Source organism: Ranitomeya imitator, chromosome 2 (genome assembly GCF_032444005.1).
Source record: "Ranitomeya imitator isolate aRanImi1 chromosome 2, aRanImi1.pri, whole genome shotgun sequence".
NCBI lineage: Eukaryota > Metazoa > Chordata > Amphibia > Anura > Dendrobatidae > Ranitomeya > Ranitomeya imitator.
Genome location: NC_091283.1, coordinates 244,621,364 through 244,639,099, shown reverse-complemented (window position 1 = coordinate 244,639,099; position 17,736 = coordinate 244,621,364). Strand labels below are relative to the sequence as shown.

Genomic DNA, 17,736 nt, shown 5'->3' with positions numbered 1-17,736 from the left:
TCTGTATCCGTGCAAACGGAGAAGAATAAAGGGGATACGGTAAAGTTGGATGATAGAGCAAAAGGCGAGGTATATGTTTGTTTTGAGGGGCCGTTGGGGGCTCATTTGAAAAAGGAGGTAAAAGAAAAGATTTGGCGCGATGATTATGTGGAGATTTTTTCTTTGCTGCCATTAGAAAAGTTTAATCTTGATAAGGGGAAAAAGGACGATAGTAAGAAAGAGGAAGAAGAGAAGAGGAGGTGGCGTCTTATACCACAGACGTTCATTAATTGGTTGCAAGCATTCGCTATACTAGCGAGCGTAATAGGTGAAAAGGCCCCGGAGAATTGTTCCGGTTTATTTTGTTATCTTGATGCGATAGGTGAAGCGCATCGTACTTATGGCGGACAGGCTTGGTTACGCTATGATGAACAGTTCAGGCAGAGGAAAGCGGTAAGGCCTGAAATACGCTGGGATCAAAAGGACATCGGGCTCTGGTTAAAAGTGATGGCTCCTAGCAGATACGGGCAGTCCTTTCATGGGGGCGGAAGTAGCTCCGGACAACAGGCGGGACATAGCGGTAGTAGTCAGGGGGGACAGGGAGCTAAAGAAAAATCAGGAACGTGTTGGCAATTCAATGAGGGCCAGTGTAAGTTTGGGAACACCTGCAGATTTAAACATGTGTGTTCCCATTGTGGCGGAGTTTCGCATGGGGCTTCCAAATGTTTCAAAAAAGCAAGAGGCAAGCCGTCAGTGGGTGCCGGTCAAGGGGGAGACGCCAGTGAGGCTGGAAAGGATGGCCCCCTTTCTAAGTAGGTATCCGGATCAGGAGAAGGCCGGTGTCATTACACGGGGTTTTGCGGAGGGTTTTCGTATCCCTCCTCCAGAACACGTTGTTCCGTTTTCAAAAAAGAATTTGAGGTCAGCAATGGCGCAAGCAAGTGTGGTGAATGATAAGTTGAGGAAGGAGGTGGAGTTGGGGAGAATGGCTGGTCCGTTTACTTGTTTGCCGATAGAGGGGCTGATCATCTCACCGTTGGGGGTGGTCCCCAAAAAAGAGCCGAATAAATTCCGTTTAATTCACCATTTGTCGTACCCAAAGGGGTTGTCTGTGAATGACGGCATTTCGCAGGAGTTGTGTTCAGTTGTTTATACGTCGTTTGACATGGCGGTGCACTGGGTCCGCTGTTACGGGCCAGGAGCCTTGTTGGCAAAGACGGATGTGGAGTCGGCTTTTCGTTTGCTTCCGATTCATCCGGATAGCATCCCGTTGTTGGGGATGTGTTGGAATGACGGTTACTATGTAGACAGATGTCTACCGATGGGTTGTTCCATTTCGTGTTCCTTGTTTGAATCTTTTAGTACGTTTCTGGAATGGGTGGTTAGAGAAGTGGCTGGTGTTCCATCCGTCATTCATTATTTGGATGATTTTTTGTTCATAAGTCCTCCTGACTCGAATGTGTGCAGGAATATTTTGGCGGCTATGGAGTGGGTAGCGGACCATTTCGGCGTTCCCCTTGCTAGGGAAAAAACTGAGGGCCCTTGTACGGTGTTGAGCTTTCTTGGAATTCTGATAGACTCTGAAAACATGGAATGCAGGCTTCCGGACGATAAATTGTTGGCGCTGAAGCAGGAAGTGAGTCGCGTGGCTAAGCTGAAGAAAGTGACATTGAAGGAATTACAGTCTCTGCTTGGTCGTTTGAATTTTGCATGTAGGATTATGCCCATGGGGCGCATATTTTGCCGAAGGTTGTCCAGGGCGACGGCGGGGGTGCGGTCCCCGCATCATTTCATTCGACTTGGGCAGGAGCACAAAAACGACTTGTTGGTATGGCATAATTTCTTGGAGCAATATAACGGTCGCTCGCTGATGCAGCAGCAGTTGGTGAGTAATTTTGATTGCGAGATCTACACGGACGCAGCGGGAAGTGTGGGTTATGGGGCCTATTGCGCAGGCCAATGGAGCGTTGGAGCATGGCCGGACTGCTGGCACACGAGTGGTTTTACAAAGAATCTGGCCTTGTTGGAGTTGTTTCCCATTGTGGTAGCGGTATTCATTTGGGGGTACGCGTTTGAAAATCGCAGGATCAGATTCCATTGTGACAACATGAGTGTCGTGTCCGTGATCAACTCGTTATCGGCATCGTCACCACCCGTAATAAAATTAGTGAGAAAACTTGTCTTAAGATGTTTGAAGATCAATACGTGGATTTCTGCGGTTCATGTGCCTGGCGTTCAGAATTCGTTAGCGGATGCATTATCTCGTTTACAGTGGGAGCGTTTCCGGGAGTTGGCACCAGAAGCGGACGCAGCAGGAGCAGTATGCCCTTCGCACTTGTGGCAGATACCTATGGAGGAGCGGGACGTTTGATTCGGGCCTCGGTTACGAGTCAGACCTGGGCGTCTTATGAAGCTTCCTGGAATGTTTGGCAGAATTCTTTGGCGCAGTGGGGGGAATTGGTGTCTGACGAAGACAAGTCATTAGCTGTTTTGTCATTGGTGGGTAAGGCGGCGGATGCAGGTTGGTCGTTTTCGAAAGTAAACAAGTTGGTGACCGGGTTAGCTTTCGGTTTTAAGCTTGAGGGCTCAGTAGATGTGACGAAAAATTTTTTGGTGCGGCAGGCACTGAAGGGTTATAGGAGAGATGTTAGACGGGTGGATGGGCGCAGGCCTATTTCGTTTCAGGTGCTTGAACGTTTGGGTGGTGTTCTGGGTGATATATGCTGCTCTCATTTTGAAGCGGTGTTGTTTCGTTTGGCTTTTTCCTTGGCATTTTTTGGGGCGTTACGGATAGGTGAATTGGTGTCTCGTAGCAGGGTTCAAGCGGGTGGTTTATTGGCGCAAGATGTGGATTTCTGGTCTGGGGGCATCGTTTTTTGGATACGTCGTTCAAAGACGGATCAGACAGGGGTTGGTAAAAGAGTTGTGTTGGGTAAAGTTTCGGGGTCATTGATGTGCCCTGAACAATGTTTACGTGAGTATTGGTCTTTATGGTCGGGTCGTACGGGACCATTGTTGTGCCACCAGGACGGGGTCTTCTTGTCCCGTTTCCAATTTATAGCAATTCTGCATAAAAGTTTGAGGGTTTTGGGCTTTTCGCGGTCCGATTTCGGTTCGCATTCCTTCAGGATTGGGGCAGCGTCAGAGGCCGACAGCCTGGGCTTGGGGTCGGATGTTATCAAGCGTATTGGGCGTTGGAGCTCAAGCCGTTATCAGTCCTATATCCGACACTAAAATGGTTGGTTTGTTTACGTTAAGTGGCATTATGTTAACGGTTACTGTTATTGTATATTGCAGGTCGGGAGCCGTATCTCGTCTGGATTTTTGGTCATTCGTTTGTCTATTGGGGGGCGCATCGGGCGGATGCCAGGCCGGACGGTAGGCAGTTGGGTCTCAGCCGGAAAGATGCGGTAGTTCGGTGGCTGGGTTTTCGAGGTATGGTGTGGAGCAGGGCGATTCCTTGTTTTTCTCGTGCGGTCCGTCTGGATAGAGCACCGGATATCGTGGTTTTTCATTTGGGAGGGAACGATTTAGTTTCCAAACCAGTGAGGGAGTTGATACGGGACATTCGTTCCGATTTTCTCCGTTTGTGGACGGCCTTCCCCGGTGTTCTAACTATATGGTCGGACATTGTTCCTCGAAAAAATTGGAGGGGTGCGCGATCTGTCAAGGGTATCAACAGAGCGCGGGTGAAGTTGAACAGGGCAATTGCCAAGTTTGTAGCCAGAAATGGTGGGATATGTGTTCGGCACTTTGATTTGGAGTCGGGTGTTGGTGAATATTGGAGGGACGACGGGGTGCACTTGAACGAGGTGGGGATTGATTTATGGGCCTTGTCCATTCAGGAGGGAATTGAAAAAGCGTTAGTGTCTTTGGGGCACTCGCGGGCCTGAGGTGTCCGGGCGGCGAGTTTGTGGCGGGGGTGGGGTCCTTGGAGTTTATGCGGATTCAGCGGCGAAGGAATTTGATGGAAATTCCGGACAGTTAAACGGGTTTGGTGTTCTGGCATTTTGGTTACAGGCTCTGGACGGGGTGTTTACCCTGGGAGCTGGTGGTGGTTTAATTGTTCCCAAAACGGGAATTATGGTGCCCCTGAGCTGGTGTTACGGCTGGGGGTAAATTGAGGTGTTTTACGTTTTTTGGTTTTTGCCAAAATAATTTGAAGCCAGAACTTTTTCCCCGGTGGGCTCCAAGAACCTCCCCTCAAATTATTTGCATAAAAATTATGCTAATGTTTATTTAAATGTTTTTGTTTGTTTGTTAATAAACTGGCCGCTGTGGCCATAATTATCCAAAGACATTGGAGTTACGTTTTTTATTGGAATGTGGGTTTGCTTTTAGCAATGGTGGTTGGGGGGTTTGGAATGGTTAGTAAGGGAGCCATATTGGCCATACACGGTCAAGGAGGGGGCAGGAATAGGCGAAGTAAATGGAGGCCCCCCATGACTGTGCTTGGTCATGGGCTCCAGTTTTAAATAAAATAGCCGCATTGATTGGTCAATAGTAGGGTGGGAGGGGTTATGAGAGGGAGGTGGGGGCTATATAGGTAAAAGTGCGGGAAACTGGGCACACTTTTAGCTGGCAGTTCAGGATTTTAGTCCCACCCGCCCTCCCCAATTTTTTTGGTCTTGTTCTGAGTGGCTGGTTATAGTTGGGTCAACGGGGCGTTTTGATTTAGAGCAGGGTTGTTAGTTAGGCAGGTGTTAAATGTTATTTTAATATATATTGTCACAGTGGCAGTGGCGGGGGTGGGGTTCTTGGAGTTTATGCGGATTCAGCGGCGAAGGAATTTGATGGAAATTCCGGACAGTTAAACGGGTTTGGTGTTCTGGCATTTTGGTTACAGGCTCTGGACGGGGTGTTTACCCTGGGAGCTGGTGGTGGTTTAATTGTTCCCAAAACGGGAATTATGGTGCCCCTGAGCTGCTGTTACGGCTGGGGGTAAATTGAGGTGTTTTACGTTTTTTGGTTTTTGCCAAAATAATTTGAAGCCAGAACTTTTTCCCCGGTGGGCTCCAAGAACCTCCCCTCAAATTATTTGCATAAAAATTATGCTAATGTTTATTTAAATGTTTTTGTTTGTTTGTTAATAAACTGGCCGCTGTGGCCATAATTATCCAAAGACATTGGAGTTACGTTTTTTATTGGAATGTGGGTTTGCTTTTAGCAATGGTGGTTGGGGGGTTTGGAATGGTTAGTAAGGGAGCCATATTGGCCATACACGGTCATGGGGTCTGTATGAGAGAGTCGCCTCCAGACTCCTCTAGCGGAGGATTATCTACAGGAAGAACAAACGGATTATCCTCTGAAATTCAGGATGTCAGATCCTTCTCTGCCCTGACATCATCTGTCGGGAGGTCCCCAAATATGTTATATAGTCGCCCAAACCCCCGAAATCAGTGATTTCATGGAACTTTAGTCTAATGTGTATCGGGGCGGTAAAAGGTAACTTATTGGACGCTGCCTCTGGCCTAACAGGCCTTCATACATTGCAGCCCAGACCCCATTATTAGGCATGTAAGTATCGTAATAACTCGGCCGCCCCATACTATCCAGTACTTGGGGGCTGGGGCGTTCAGCCAAACTCTGTCACATTTTTAGATGCCATGTTTGCTTTTCACAGCAGCAAGTGGTTAAACTGCCAGGGTTTTTGTTGAAGCCTCATCTGTGCCGTCCCTGCGGTGCACATCTATGTTCTGGGGCATAAAAAGATTTACTTCTTTTTAATAAATGTTTAACATGTTAAAAATTATAAAATGTGTCTTCTGATTTTTTATGGTTTTTTTTCTTTTTACAAGAATTGTTGGAGCCAATTTTCTTTAGAAACATTTCAATATCTGCTTTTTCGGGTGTTTTTCTTGTAATATAGGAAAGCCTAAGCCCAGAAATAAACCCTATAAATCACTGTACATGGAGACTTTGGGATCAGATCATTTCTGTCCACGTTGATTGTGGAAACAAAAAATCTTTTCTAAAAACCTCAAACTTCTGTGTGTGAATCAGAGCGGAGATCTAACGTGATAGAAGATTACAGTGCGGGGAAGACGGGAAATCTTCATATAGAGGCCGGTGGTGATGGAGTCAGTGACCGACTCTGGCCAAATATTGTTTCTAGAGCCGTAGTAGAAGATGAAGATGTCGTCCTCATCATGAAGTAGTTATTTCTCATGTCGTGTGTAATGAATATCTCCTGCAGTATTGCTAATGCTGATTCCAGGGTCGGTAAATGAGACGAGAATTAGCGTTATGGAAGATGAGTCTATGAGAAACGTATTCAGCTGCCGACTCCGAGGAGGAAACTGCTTGTTGTGTGTGGCCTAAATATATAGGATTTATTAGTAGATGTAAAGAAGGAAACTAAATACTGTAAAATAATAAATCTCCACATATGTTTCCCTTATTATCTCCAGTAATTTTATTATTACAGGATTCTTATGATGTTACATCGGCTCATCTTCTCATTCAGGTCTCTACAATATCGAATCCTCTCAGTGAAGATCTTCTACAAAAGAACATTTTCCTGATTTACCCATCAAAGATGGATATGGACAGAGACAAGATGGTGGAGAGGATATTACACCTCACCCTAGAGATCCTCTTCCGGCTTACTGGAGAGGTGAGAGATTCTGATGACGTCACATTACATCATTCTTATCTATGGGAATAACAGATGGACAGAACTGGAGAGGTGAGAACTCTGGAAATGTCTGTAGTGAGATTTATTAATGTGTCTCTCCATTACCAGGATTACACAGTGGTGAAGAAGACCTCTAGTGATCGCTGTCAGGATCCTGTGTCTGAGGGATGGGGAAGACCCCTGAGCCCAATCACGGGGCCTCCACCTCACCTCCTGATCCATGAGGACATCAATGACCAGAAGATCCTAGAACTCACCTACAAGATGATTGAGCTGCTGACTGGAGAGGTGACACTGCTGGGAATGCTGGGACATTATACAGTAACACTATGAAGGGATCGGGGGATGATGGTATCATTGTATGTGTCAGGTTCCTATAAGGTGTCAGGATGTTGCTGTCTATTTCTCCATGGAGGAGTGGGAGTATTTAGAAGGACACAGAGATCTGTACAACGACGTCATAATGGAGGTTCCCCAGCCCCTCACATCTCCAGGTAATAGACAGGACTAAATACACACAGCCTATAATTATCTGTATGTAAAGAATGAATTCACCCCCTGTATGCGTTTCCTCCAGATCTATCCAGTAAGAGGACAACACCAGAGAGATGTCCCCGTCCTCTTCTTCCACAGGACTGTAAGCAAGAAGATCCCAATGCTCCTCAGGATCATCAGGTAGATGGAGAGAAGGTGTCAGGAGATCTCCCCTATGATGTGTAGACGCCGGTGAAGGTCTTGTGCTCAGTCTTGTTTTATCCACCAGTATTATATGTTTTATACTTGTGTAATGAGAACGGTGGAGATGGCAGGATTAGAGCCGATCATAGATGTGACTTCTCCATCTGTCGGTGACTTTTATAATATTTGTTTCAGGGTGAAGATCTGACCCATATTAATACTACAGAGACATATGTTAGGGGGGATGAGCGGTGTAAAGAGGAGATTCCCACATATGGCTACCCAGGTGAGTAGTAACCACTAAATGCAGAGAGGTCACAGATTCTTCTCATCACCGGCTGTGGCTGCTTTATCGGTGGTGTAGTCCAGCCATAATACCATGATTACCATGGATTCTGGCTGATGAATTGGGACACACATGAATTTGTTTGTAGGACAATATGCTCTAGCAAGCTCTGTCAAACAAATTATAAAAAATTGATTGGTCCAAAATTTTCCACCTCCACATTTATACCAGGAATGGCAAAAAAATTAGGGATGAATGGAGTAGCCGAATCCTCCTCTGGGAAATGCTACATCAAGAGGCAAAGCCCCTTGGACATTGGTGTGCGCCAACTCACGAGCACTAGGGACAGCACCAGTACTGGGTATTGTTCCCTGAGTTGCAGACATTTCTCCAGAAGCGCTATTTGTCCTTGTTGTACTTGTCCTTGTGTGTGAGGATGGACCAGAATCACTGCTCATTTCTGAGCTATCACTGTCGCTGCTACTAAAGCCCTCGAAATCCACATCCCCATCCGGCACTGCGCTATCTTCACTGTCAGAACATAAAAGTGCATAAGCCTTGTTTGCACTATAATACTGATGGGCCATTTTTTTTTTTTTTTTTTTTTCGGAAATCGAAAACACTGACGTGACCAAATTATTGGGGAGACAATTGAGAAAAGCTTAATTCTTTAGCCTAACCCTAACTTTGGAATAAACCCTAACTTTAGCCCCAACACTAACCCTAACTATAGCACTAACCCTAACCTGCCTTATCTGTTTTTTTTTACCTTATAACAAGATCGCTGACTGACACAGCTGTTGCCAGCAGCACTTCTAAAGGTACCTTCACACTGAGCAACTTTAGAACGATAATGCTAGCGATCCGTGACGTTGCAGCGTCCTGGATAGCGATATCGTTGTGTTTGACAGGCAGCAGCGATCAGGATCCTGCTGTGACATCGCTGGTCAGAGCTAGAAGGCCAGAACTTTATTTTGTAGCTGGATCACCCACTGACATCGCTGAATCGGCGTGTGTGACGCCGATCCAGCGATATCTTCACTTGTAACCAGGGTAAACATCAGGTTACTAAGCTCAGGGCCGCACTTAGTAACCCGATATTTACCCTGGTTACCATTGTAAATGTAAAAAAACACTACATACTTACATTCCGGTGTCTTTCGCGTCCCCCGGCGTCAGCTTCACTGCACTGTGTCAGCGCCGGCCGGCTGTAAAGCTGCTTTACGGTTGGCACTTACACAGTGCAGGGAAGCTGACACCGGGGTACGCGACAGACACCGGAATGTAAGTATGTAGTGGATTGTTTTTTTTACATTTACAATGGTAATCAGGGTAAACATCAGGTTACTAAGGGCGGCCCTGCGCTTAGTAACCCAATGTTTACCCTGGTTACAAGTGAAGACATCGCTGGATCGGTGTCACACACGCACTGGAAGTAAGGGCCGGGTGCGCACTCAGGACCCGATGGCAGTATTCGGGCAGAGGCAGGATCAACAAGGTGAATGGTGGATCTAATAGCCCGCACCGGAAGTGGTTGCCGGGAGCGCGCTCTGACATAATTATACAGGCGTTGCGCTAGCGGCCGGCAGATGCAGGATCAACCAGGTGATTGAATGCATCTATGAGCACCGGAAGCCAGGTAATCAAATCATGACAGGAGCGCGCATGCACCTGACTACTGAAGCGACCAGTAATGGCAAGATCAACCAGGTGATTCATTAAAAAAAAAAAAGGAAGTGAATCCATTTAAACGAGCCAGAAGTGCTGCGCTGTGTCACTAAACCAGACCAGGTTGAGGGTAACTACTCTTGTTACGTGGTAGTGTGTATGATGGAGAGCTTTTCACCAGAACATTTGATGCCACAGCAAGAGGTACAGGAGAGGCGGTCTCGCTCAAGTGAGAAGAGCCAGATCCGCCATGGCAGCAGCAGAAGCCGCTCGGACAGTGTACGGATGGATCGCCATACCAAGGAGGAGTCCCTAGTCTCATTGGGAGACAGGGAGAAAACCAGCCAACCTCCGGATCCGGTACCCGTACTTTGAAAGCGTCTGAGTGGTGAGTGAACTGCGGGAAAGTCTAGCACGCTAATGTCTGTTCTTTTCTCTTCTCTTATCTCCGTCTCTCCCCTCTTTTTCTTACATACATTGGGGGGTGGAGTATAGGAGGTCCCCAAGAAGTGTAAATCAAAGGCTAAAAACAAGGAATGTCCCTTATGCAAAAAAGCATTAAAACCATCCTGGAATAAAAATCTGTGTCAGGATTGCATTAACAAGACGGTAGCGGAGGAAACACCCTTCTTTACAGAGAGTCTAAGATCACTGATCCAATCAGAGGTCTGTAAAAGCATTGCAGACAGCTGACACAGATGCCAGATCTAGGGACAGATCCAGCCCCTCAGTAGCATCCCAAAGAGATTCCTCGGAGTCAGAGGGGGACTCGGATACAGCCCGCTGCTCACATAGTAGCTCAAAGGAGGAAGACGCATTTCCAGCGGAGGCTACGGATAAGCTTATAAAAGCTGTTCGCTCTACCATGGAGCTGGTAGATGAGAAGGCTAAAAAGACAGCCCAAGAACTTATGTTCAGTGGTCTGCAAAAGAGAAAACGGAGGTAATTCCCTATTATTGATCAGCTACAAGAACTGATTAAAAGGGAATGGCAAAAACTGGAAAAAATGTCCCAGATAACCACTTCCCTAAAGAGAAGATATCTTTTTGAAGAGGAGGCGTCCTCATCTTGGGATAGAGCCCCGAAGATTGATGTGGCAATTTCAAAAGTTGCCAGAAAATCCTCCCTGTCATTCGAGGATTTAGGTTCTCTAAAAGAACCGCTGGATAGAAAAGTGGATGGTTCCATGAAAACGGCATGGGAAGTCTCAGCAGGGGCACTAAGGCCAGCTATCGCAGCCACTTGTGTAGCCAGATCCCTTAAAATCTGGATAGACAACCTGGAGGAACAGGTAGAACAAAAAGTTCCCAGAGAAACTCTCCTAGAGGCAATACCAACCATGAGAGCAGCAGTATTTCTAGCTGAAGCATCATTGACTCAGCTAGACTGGCAGCAAAATCAGCAGCTTTAGCCAACACAGGACGCCGTGCCGTATGGCTTAAATGCTGGCCAGGAGATACTCAGGCAAAGATGAAGATTTGCTCTTTGCCATGTGCGGGGAACTTCCTGTTCGGACCGGCACAAGACGAAGCGTTAGAAAAAGGTGGTGACTAGAGTTGAGCGACCTTGACCTTTTTAGAGTCGAGCCGGGTTTCGCGAAACCCGACTATCTCAAAAGTCGGGTCGAGTGAAATCGGCCGATTATGACGTAAAGTCAGGATCGACCGAAACACGAAACCCAATGCAAGTCAATGGGGCAGCATAGTCGGCAGTGAGTGGGGGCCAGGAAAACACCTAGAGTGCCCATTTTAATGTAAAAACCATCCATTCTTCTTAATGAAGCTTGTCAAGCGTAATTTACCTTATAATAATTGGAAGGCATTTGAAATTGGGGGTCATTTGGCTAAAGTTGTGTGGGGTAGGGCTGGTTCAAGTAATTAGTGGGCCCAGGAAATCTGGACCACGTCACGGCAGTGGAGCAGGGAGAGGTAAGTATTTCAACTTTGCAAGTGCTGTGATCCTGAGCAAGCAGGGGGGGCCCACTTGTTGGCATTGGCACTGGCACAGGGCCCCTCAAAGTACAGCGGTGTGTTTGCACGGCGGGGGCGCCTCCCACCGGCAGCAACACTTTTGCGTACTATGAGAGGCCCTGTGCCAGTGACGTCGCCAACTAGTATTCCTCCCCCCACCTGATGAAGGAACCTGCACTTTCATCTGCACCTTCCTCTTTGTCCCCGTGTAAGGTGGTATGGTATGCGGGAAGAGCAACCTGACTTTCAGCAGGGTCACAATGTTGTTGTGTAGCATGCACGGGGAATGTTGCGTTATGGGTCAATGTACCAGCAGACTCATCTATCACTGGCTGGGCAATGGGCACGATGAAGTGGAAACACAGATATAGGCCCAAAGAATAAAGTGGGCTAAATGCAGTTCAAAATTGGTAACACAGGAATAACCAGGGGGCATTGCAGTGGAGGACAACTGGAATGAGAGGCTGACACAGAGAGTAGGGCCAAATCAGTAAGTAGTCGAAATGCAGTTCAAAATTGGCAACCGTAGTAAACAGGCGGCACAGCTTTGTTCAGTGGAGGAGAACAGCAAGGAGTGGCAGACACCGATAGTAGGCCCCAACCCAACTAGTAGGCCAAATGCAGTCTAACATTAACAACTACTTAACGAGAGCCTGAAAATGGAATTTCAGGACAGGAAACCAGGAGAACAGCAAGGAGTGGCAGACACCGATAGTAGGCCCCAAACCAACTAGTACGCCAAATGCAGTTGTTCCATTTAACCACAATTTAATGAGAGCCTGAAGATAGAAGCTCAGGAAAGGCAACCTGGGAAACACCTTGGAGTGTAACACACCATCTCTCTCCACCCCATACCCATTTTGTAGGCCTAATGCAGTGTACTTTTCTACAACTACTAAACGAGAGTCGGAAGACCGAAGCAATGGCAAGGAAACCTGGGGAACACCTTGGAGTGTAACACACCCTCTCTCTACACCCCATACCCAATTTGAAGGCCTAATGCAGTGTAGTTTCCAAGAACTACTAAACGAGAGCCGGAAGATCGAAGCTCAGGAAAGGCAACCTGGGGAACACCTTGGAGTGTAACACACCCTCTCTCTACACCCCATACCCAATTTGAAGGCCTAATGCAATGTAGTTTCCAAGAACTACTAAACGAGAGCCGGAAGATCGAAGCTCAGGAAAGGCAACCTGGGGAACACCTTGGAGTGGAACACACCATCTCTCTACACCCCATACCCAATTTGAAGGCCTAATGCAGCGTAGTTTCCAACAACTACTAAACGAGAGCCGGAAGATCGAAGCTCAGGAAAGGCAACCTGGGGAACACCTTGGAGTGGAACACACCATCTCTCTACACCCCATACCCAATTTGAAGGCCTAATGCAGCGTAGTTTCCAACAACTACTAAACGAGAGCCGGAAGATCGAAGCTCAGGAAAGGCAACCTGGGGAACACCTTGGAGTGGAACACACCCTCTCTCTACACCCCATACCCAATTTGAAGGCCTAATGCAGTGTAGTTTCCAAGAACTACTAAACGAGAGCCGGAAGATCGAAGCTCAGGAAAGGCAACCTGGGGAACACCTTGGAGTGTAACACAACGTCTCTCTACACCACGGAAGGGCTGATTCTTAGGAAGGAAGGCTGTTGGAAATAAGCATTGCGCGTCCGAGGGTGATTATATTCTTATTAGGTATATACTCACCCTCGGACGCGCCCTGCTTCTTTATTTGGAATGAATGTTTATTTGCAATGTGGTGTTGACTTTCTCTATTATTTTGGTAATTAATGATTTTATTATTTTCATTGTTTTGTATCTTCTCGGCAATAATATAAAGAAGACGCGACAGGACAACACTCGGTGGATGCCATATGTGTGTTTTCAATTGAAAAAAACTTTCAGTTAACTACTTGCAGGAGAAAGTAATTGTAGCTGGTGGCCATTTTTAGTACTGTACCAGATTTTAGTTGTGTGTTTGTTTTTAATGTTAAAATGTCTGCATTTGATATCTCACCAGTATTTTCTTTTTTATAAGCAAAATACTTTTTTTTTTATTTTATGATGTTGGTTCAAGGGGTACACGGGCAGCAGTAGACAGGTCAGTGGAGGCCTAGTGGAAGGAGGGACCGCAGACAGGCTTCGAAGCCCTAACATAATAAATTGGGCTGCCTGTAGGCAATTTAAAATTGGTTCCAGGGGAACACGGGCAGCAGTAGACAGGTCAGTGGAGGCCTAGAGGAAGGAGGGACCGCAGATGCGCCAATGTTTCCCCCATACCAAATTTGTAGGCCTAATGCAGTGTAGTTTCCAACAACTACTAAACGAGAGCCGAAATATCGAAGCTCAGGAAAGGCAACCTGGGGAACACCTTGGAGTGTAACACACCCTCTCTCTACACCCCATACCCAATTTGAAGGCCTAATGCAGTGTAGTTTCCAAGAACTACTAAACGAGAGCCGGAAGATCGAAGCTCAGGAAAGGCAACCTGGGGAACACCTTGGAGTGTAACACACCCTCTCTCTACACCCCATACCCAATTTGAAGGCCTAATGCAGTGTAGTTTCCAAGAACTACTAAATGAGAGCCGGAAGATCGAAGCTCAGGAAAGGCAACCTGGGGAACACCTTGGAGTGGAACACACCATCTCTCTACACCCCATACCCAATTTGAAGGCCTAATGCAGCGTAGTTTCCAACAACTACTAAACGAGAGCCGGAAGATCGAAGCTCAGGAAAGGCAACCTGGGGAACACCTTGGAGTGGAACACACCATCTCTCTACACCCCATACCCAATTTGAAGGCCTAATGCAGCGTAGTTTCCAACAACTACTAAACGAGAGCCGGAAGATCGAAGCTCAGGAAAGGCAACCTGGGGAACACCTTGGAGTGGAACACACCATCTCTCTACACCCCATACCCAATTTGAAGGCCTAATGCAGCGTAGTTTCCAACAACTACTAAACGAGAGCCGGAAGATCGAAGCTCAGGAAAGGCAACCTGGGGAACACCTTGGAGTGGAACACACCATCTCTCTACACCCCATACCCAATTTGAAGGCCTAATGCAGCGTAGTTTCCAACAACTACTAAACGAGAGCCGGAAGATCGAAGCTCAGGAAAGGCAACCTGGGGAACACCTTGGAGTGGAACACACCATCTCTCTACACCCCATACCCAATTTGAAGGCCTAATGCAGCGTAGTTTCCAACAACTACTAAACGAGAGCCGGAAGATCGAAGCTCAGGAAAGGCATCCTGGGGAACACCTTGGAGTGGAACACACCATCTCTCTACACCCCATACCCAATTTGAAGGCCTAATGCAGCGTAGTTTCCAACAACTACTAAACGAGAGCCGGAAGATCGAAGCTCAGGAAAGGCAACCTGGGGAACACCTTGGAGTGGAACACACCATCTCTCTACACCCCATACCCAATTTGAAGGCCTAATGCAGCGTAGTTTCCAACAACTACTAAACGAGAGCCGGAAGATCGAAGCTCAGGAAAGGCAACCTGGGGAACACCTTGGAGTGTAACACAACGTCTCTCTACACCACGGAAGGGCTGATTCTTAGGAAGGAAGGCTGTTGGAAATAAGCATTGCGCGTCCGAGGGTGATTATATTCTTATTAGGTATATACTCACCCTCGGACGCGCCCTGCTTCTTTATTTGGAATGAATGTTTATTTGCAATGTAGTGTTGACTTTCTCTATTATTTTGGTAATTAATGATTTTATTATTTTCATTGTTTTGCATCTTCTCGGCAATAATATAAAGAAGACGCGACAGGACAACACTCGGTGGATGCCATATGTGTGTTTTCAATTGAAAAAACCTTTCAGTTAACTACTTGTAGGAGAAAGTAATTGTAGCTGGTGGCCATTTTTAGTACTGTACCAGATTTTAGTTGTGTGTTTGTTTTTAATGTTAAAATGTCTGCATTTGATATCTCTCCAGTATTTTCTTTTTTGTAAGCAAAATACTTATTTTTATATTTTCTGATGTTGGTTCCAGGGGTACACGGGCAGCAGTGCCCTGGTCAGTGTAGTAGTAGTTGAAAGAATGGACCGCAGGCAGGCATCGAAGGCCTAAAATAAAAAAATTGGGCTGGCTGTAGGCAATTTTAAATTGGTTCCAGGGGTACACGGGCAGCAGTGGTGTGGTCAGTGGAGGCCTAGTGGAAGGAGTCACCGCAGACAGGCATCGAAGGCCTAAAATAATAACACATGGCTGTAGGCAATTTTAAATTGGTTCCAGGGGTACACAGGCAGCAGTGGTGTGGTCAGTGGAGGCCTAGTGGAAGGAGTGACCGCAGACAGGCATCGAAGGCCTAAAATAATAACACATGGCTGTAGGCAATTTTAAATTGGTTCCAGGGGTACACGGGCAGCAGTGGTGTGGTCAGTGGAGGCCTAGTGGAAGGAGTCACCGCAGACAGGCATCGAAGGCCTAAAATAATAACACATGGCTGTAGGCAATTTTAAATTGGTTCCAGGGGTACACGGGCAGCAGTGGTGTGGTCAGTGGAGGCCTAGTGGAAGGAGTCACCGCAGACAGGCATCGAAGGCCTAAAATAATAACACATGGCTGTAGGCAATTTTAAATTGGTTCCAGGGGTACACGGGCAGCAGTGGTGTGGTCAGTGGAGGCCTAGTGGAAGGAGTCACCGCAGACAGGCATCGAAGGCCTAAAATAATAACACATGGCTGTAGGCAATTTTAAATTGGTTCCAGGGGTACACAGGCAGCAGTGGTGTGGTCAGTGGAGGCCTAGTGGAAGGAGTGACCACAGACAGGCATCGAAGGCCTAACATAACAAAAATGTCAATACAATGGTATTGTCAGTGGCAGGCATTGAAGGATGTCAGCGCATAGACTAAACATTGGTGGAGCTGTGAGATAATTTTGCAAGTGGTAGAGCACTGTTTGAGCTGGGGTGGGGGGAAACTGTCTTGTGGCCGGCGGTACAGGCCCAGGGCCCCTCATATTACAACGGTGTGTCTGACGTTGGGTGCGCACCACCACCGTCAGAGACACTTTATTGTACTAGGAGGGACCCAGTGGCAGTGCCGTCGACCAAAAGCGGGCTCACCCACCTCTTCAGACAAACTGCACTCTCACGGGTGCTGTCGCCAAGTGTCGATACCACGGCCCCGTGTGGGGAGTTTGGCCATTTAGTGAGGTGTAAACATGTCGTATGCTGGACAATCAGGTGCTGAAAATTACGAGATTGGAAAAGGCATTCAGAATAGTCCACAGGCAAGACCTTTTCATAGGAAAGCTAGGTGTCAGCCGGGCAAGGTGGGGCAAAAGATTTCGAAATCCAGTTGTGGTTCATTTTAATGAAGGTTAGATCATCTACATTTTGGGTAGCCAGACGAGTCCTTTTTTCTGTTAGTATTGAACCTGCAGCACTGAATACTCTTTCTGATAGGACACTAGCTGCCGGGCAAGCAAGCTCCTGCAATGCATATTCTGCCAATTCTGGCCAGGTGTCTAATTTTGATGCCCAGTAATCAAATGGGAATGACGGTTGAGGGAGAACATCGATAAGGGATGAAAAATAGTTTGTAACCATACTGGACAAATGTTGTCTCCTGTCACTTTGAATTGATGCTGCAGTACCTGTCCTGTCTGCGGTCATAGCAAAATCACTCCACAACCTGGTCAGAAAACCCCTCTGGCCAACGCCACTTCTGATTTCTGCCCCTCTAACTCCTCTGGTCTGCTGGCCCCTGCAGCTCGTGTGAGAACGATCACGGGCGCTGTGTGCAGGGAATGCCAGAAGCAAACGGTCAACAAGAGTTGATTGTTTGGTTGCTAATATTAGTTCCAAGTTCTCATGTGGCATTATATTTTGCAATTTGCCTTTATAGCGAGGATCAAGGAGGCAGGCCAACCAGTAATCGTCATCATTCATCATTTTAGTTATGCGTGTGTCCCTTTTGAGGATACGTAAGGCATAATCCGCCATGTGGGCCAAAGTTCAAGTTCTCAAATCTGCGGTTGTGCTTGGTTGAGGGGCAGTTTCAGGCAAATCCACGTCACTTGTGTCCCTCAAAAAACCAGAACCCGGCCTTGCCGCGCCACCAATTTCCAGTGGCCCTGGAAAAGCTTCCTCATTAAAAATATAATCATCCCCATCATCCTCCTCGTCCTCCTCTTCGCCCGCTACCTCGTCCTGTACACTGCCCTGGCCAGACAATGGCTGACTGTCATCAAGGCTTTCCTCTTCCTCAGCTGCAGACGCCTGATCCTTTATGTGCGTCAAACTTTGCATCAGCAGACGCATTAGGGGGATGCTCATGCTTATTATGGCGTTGTCTGCACTAACCAGCCGTGTGCATTCCTCAAAACACTGAAGGACTTGACACATGTCTTGAATCTTCGACCACTGCACACCTGACAACTCCATGTCTGCCATCCTACTGCCTGCCCGTGTATGTGTATCCTCCCACAAAAACATAACAGCCCGCCTCTGTTCACACAGTCTCTGAAGCATGTGCAGTGTTGAGTTCC

General features: G+C 47.1%; 1 protein-coding gene across 2 annotated transcripts in view; it reads left to right on the top strand.

Moving 5' to 3' along the window:
- Positions 1 to 17,736, top strand: part of LOC138662869 (zinc finger protein 250-like) — a 72,854-nt gene that overhangs the window by 42,426 nt on the left and 12,692 nt on the right. For both annotated transcript variants that reach the window (XM_069748856.1, XM_069748855.1), the window contains 5 exons: positions 6,446 to 6,595; positions 6,725 to 6,904; positions 6,987 to 7,110; positions 7,194 to 7,291; positions 7,490 to 7,580. In XM_069748856.1, the coding sequence (XP_069604957.1) occupies positions 6,446 to 6,595; positions 6,725 to 6,904; positions 6,987 to 7,110; positions 7,194 to 7,291; positions 7,490 to 7,580 (643 nt within the window). The remainder of the gene's footprint in view (positions 1 to 6,445; positions 6,596 to 6,724; positions 6,905 to 6,986; positions 7,111 to 7,193; positions 7,292 to 7,489; positions 7,581 to 17,736) is intronic.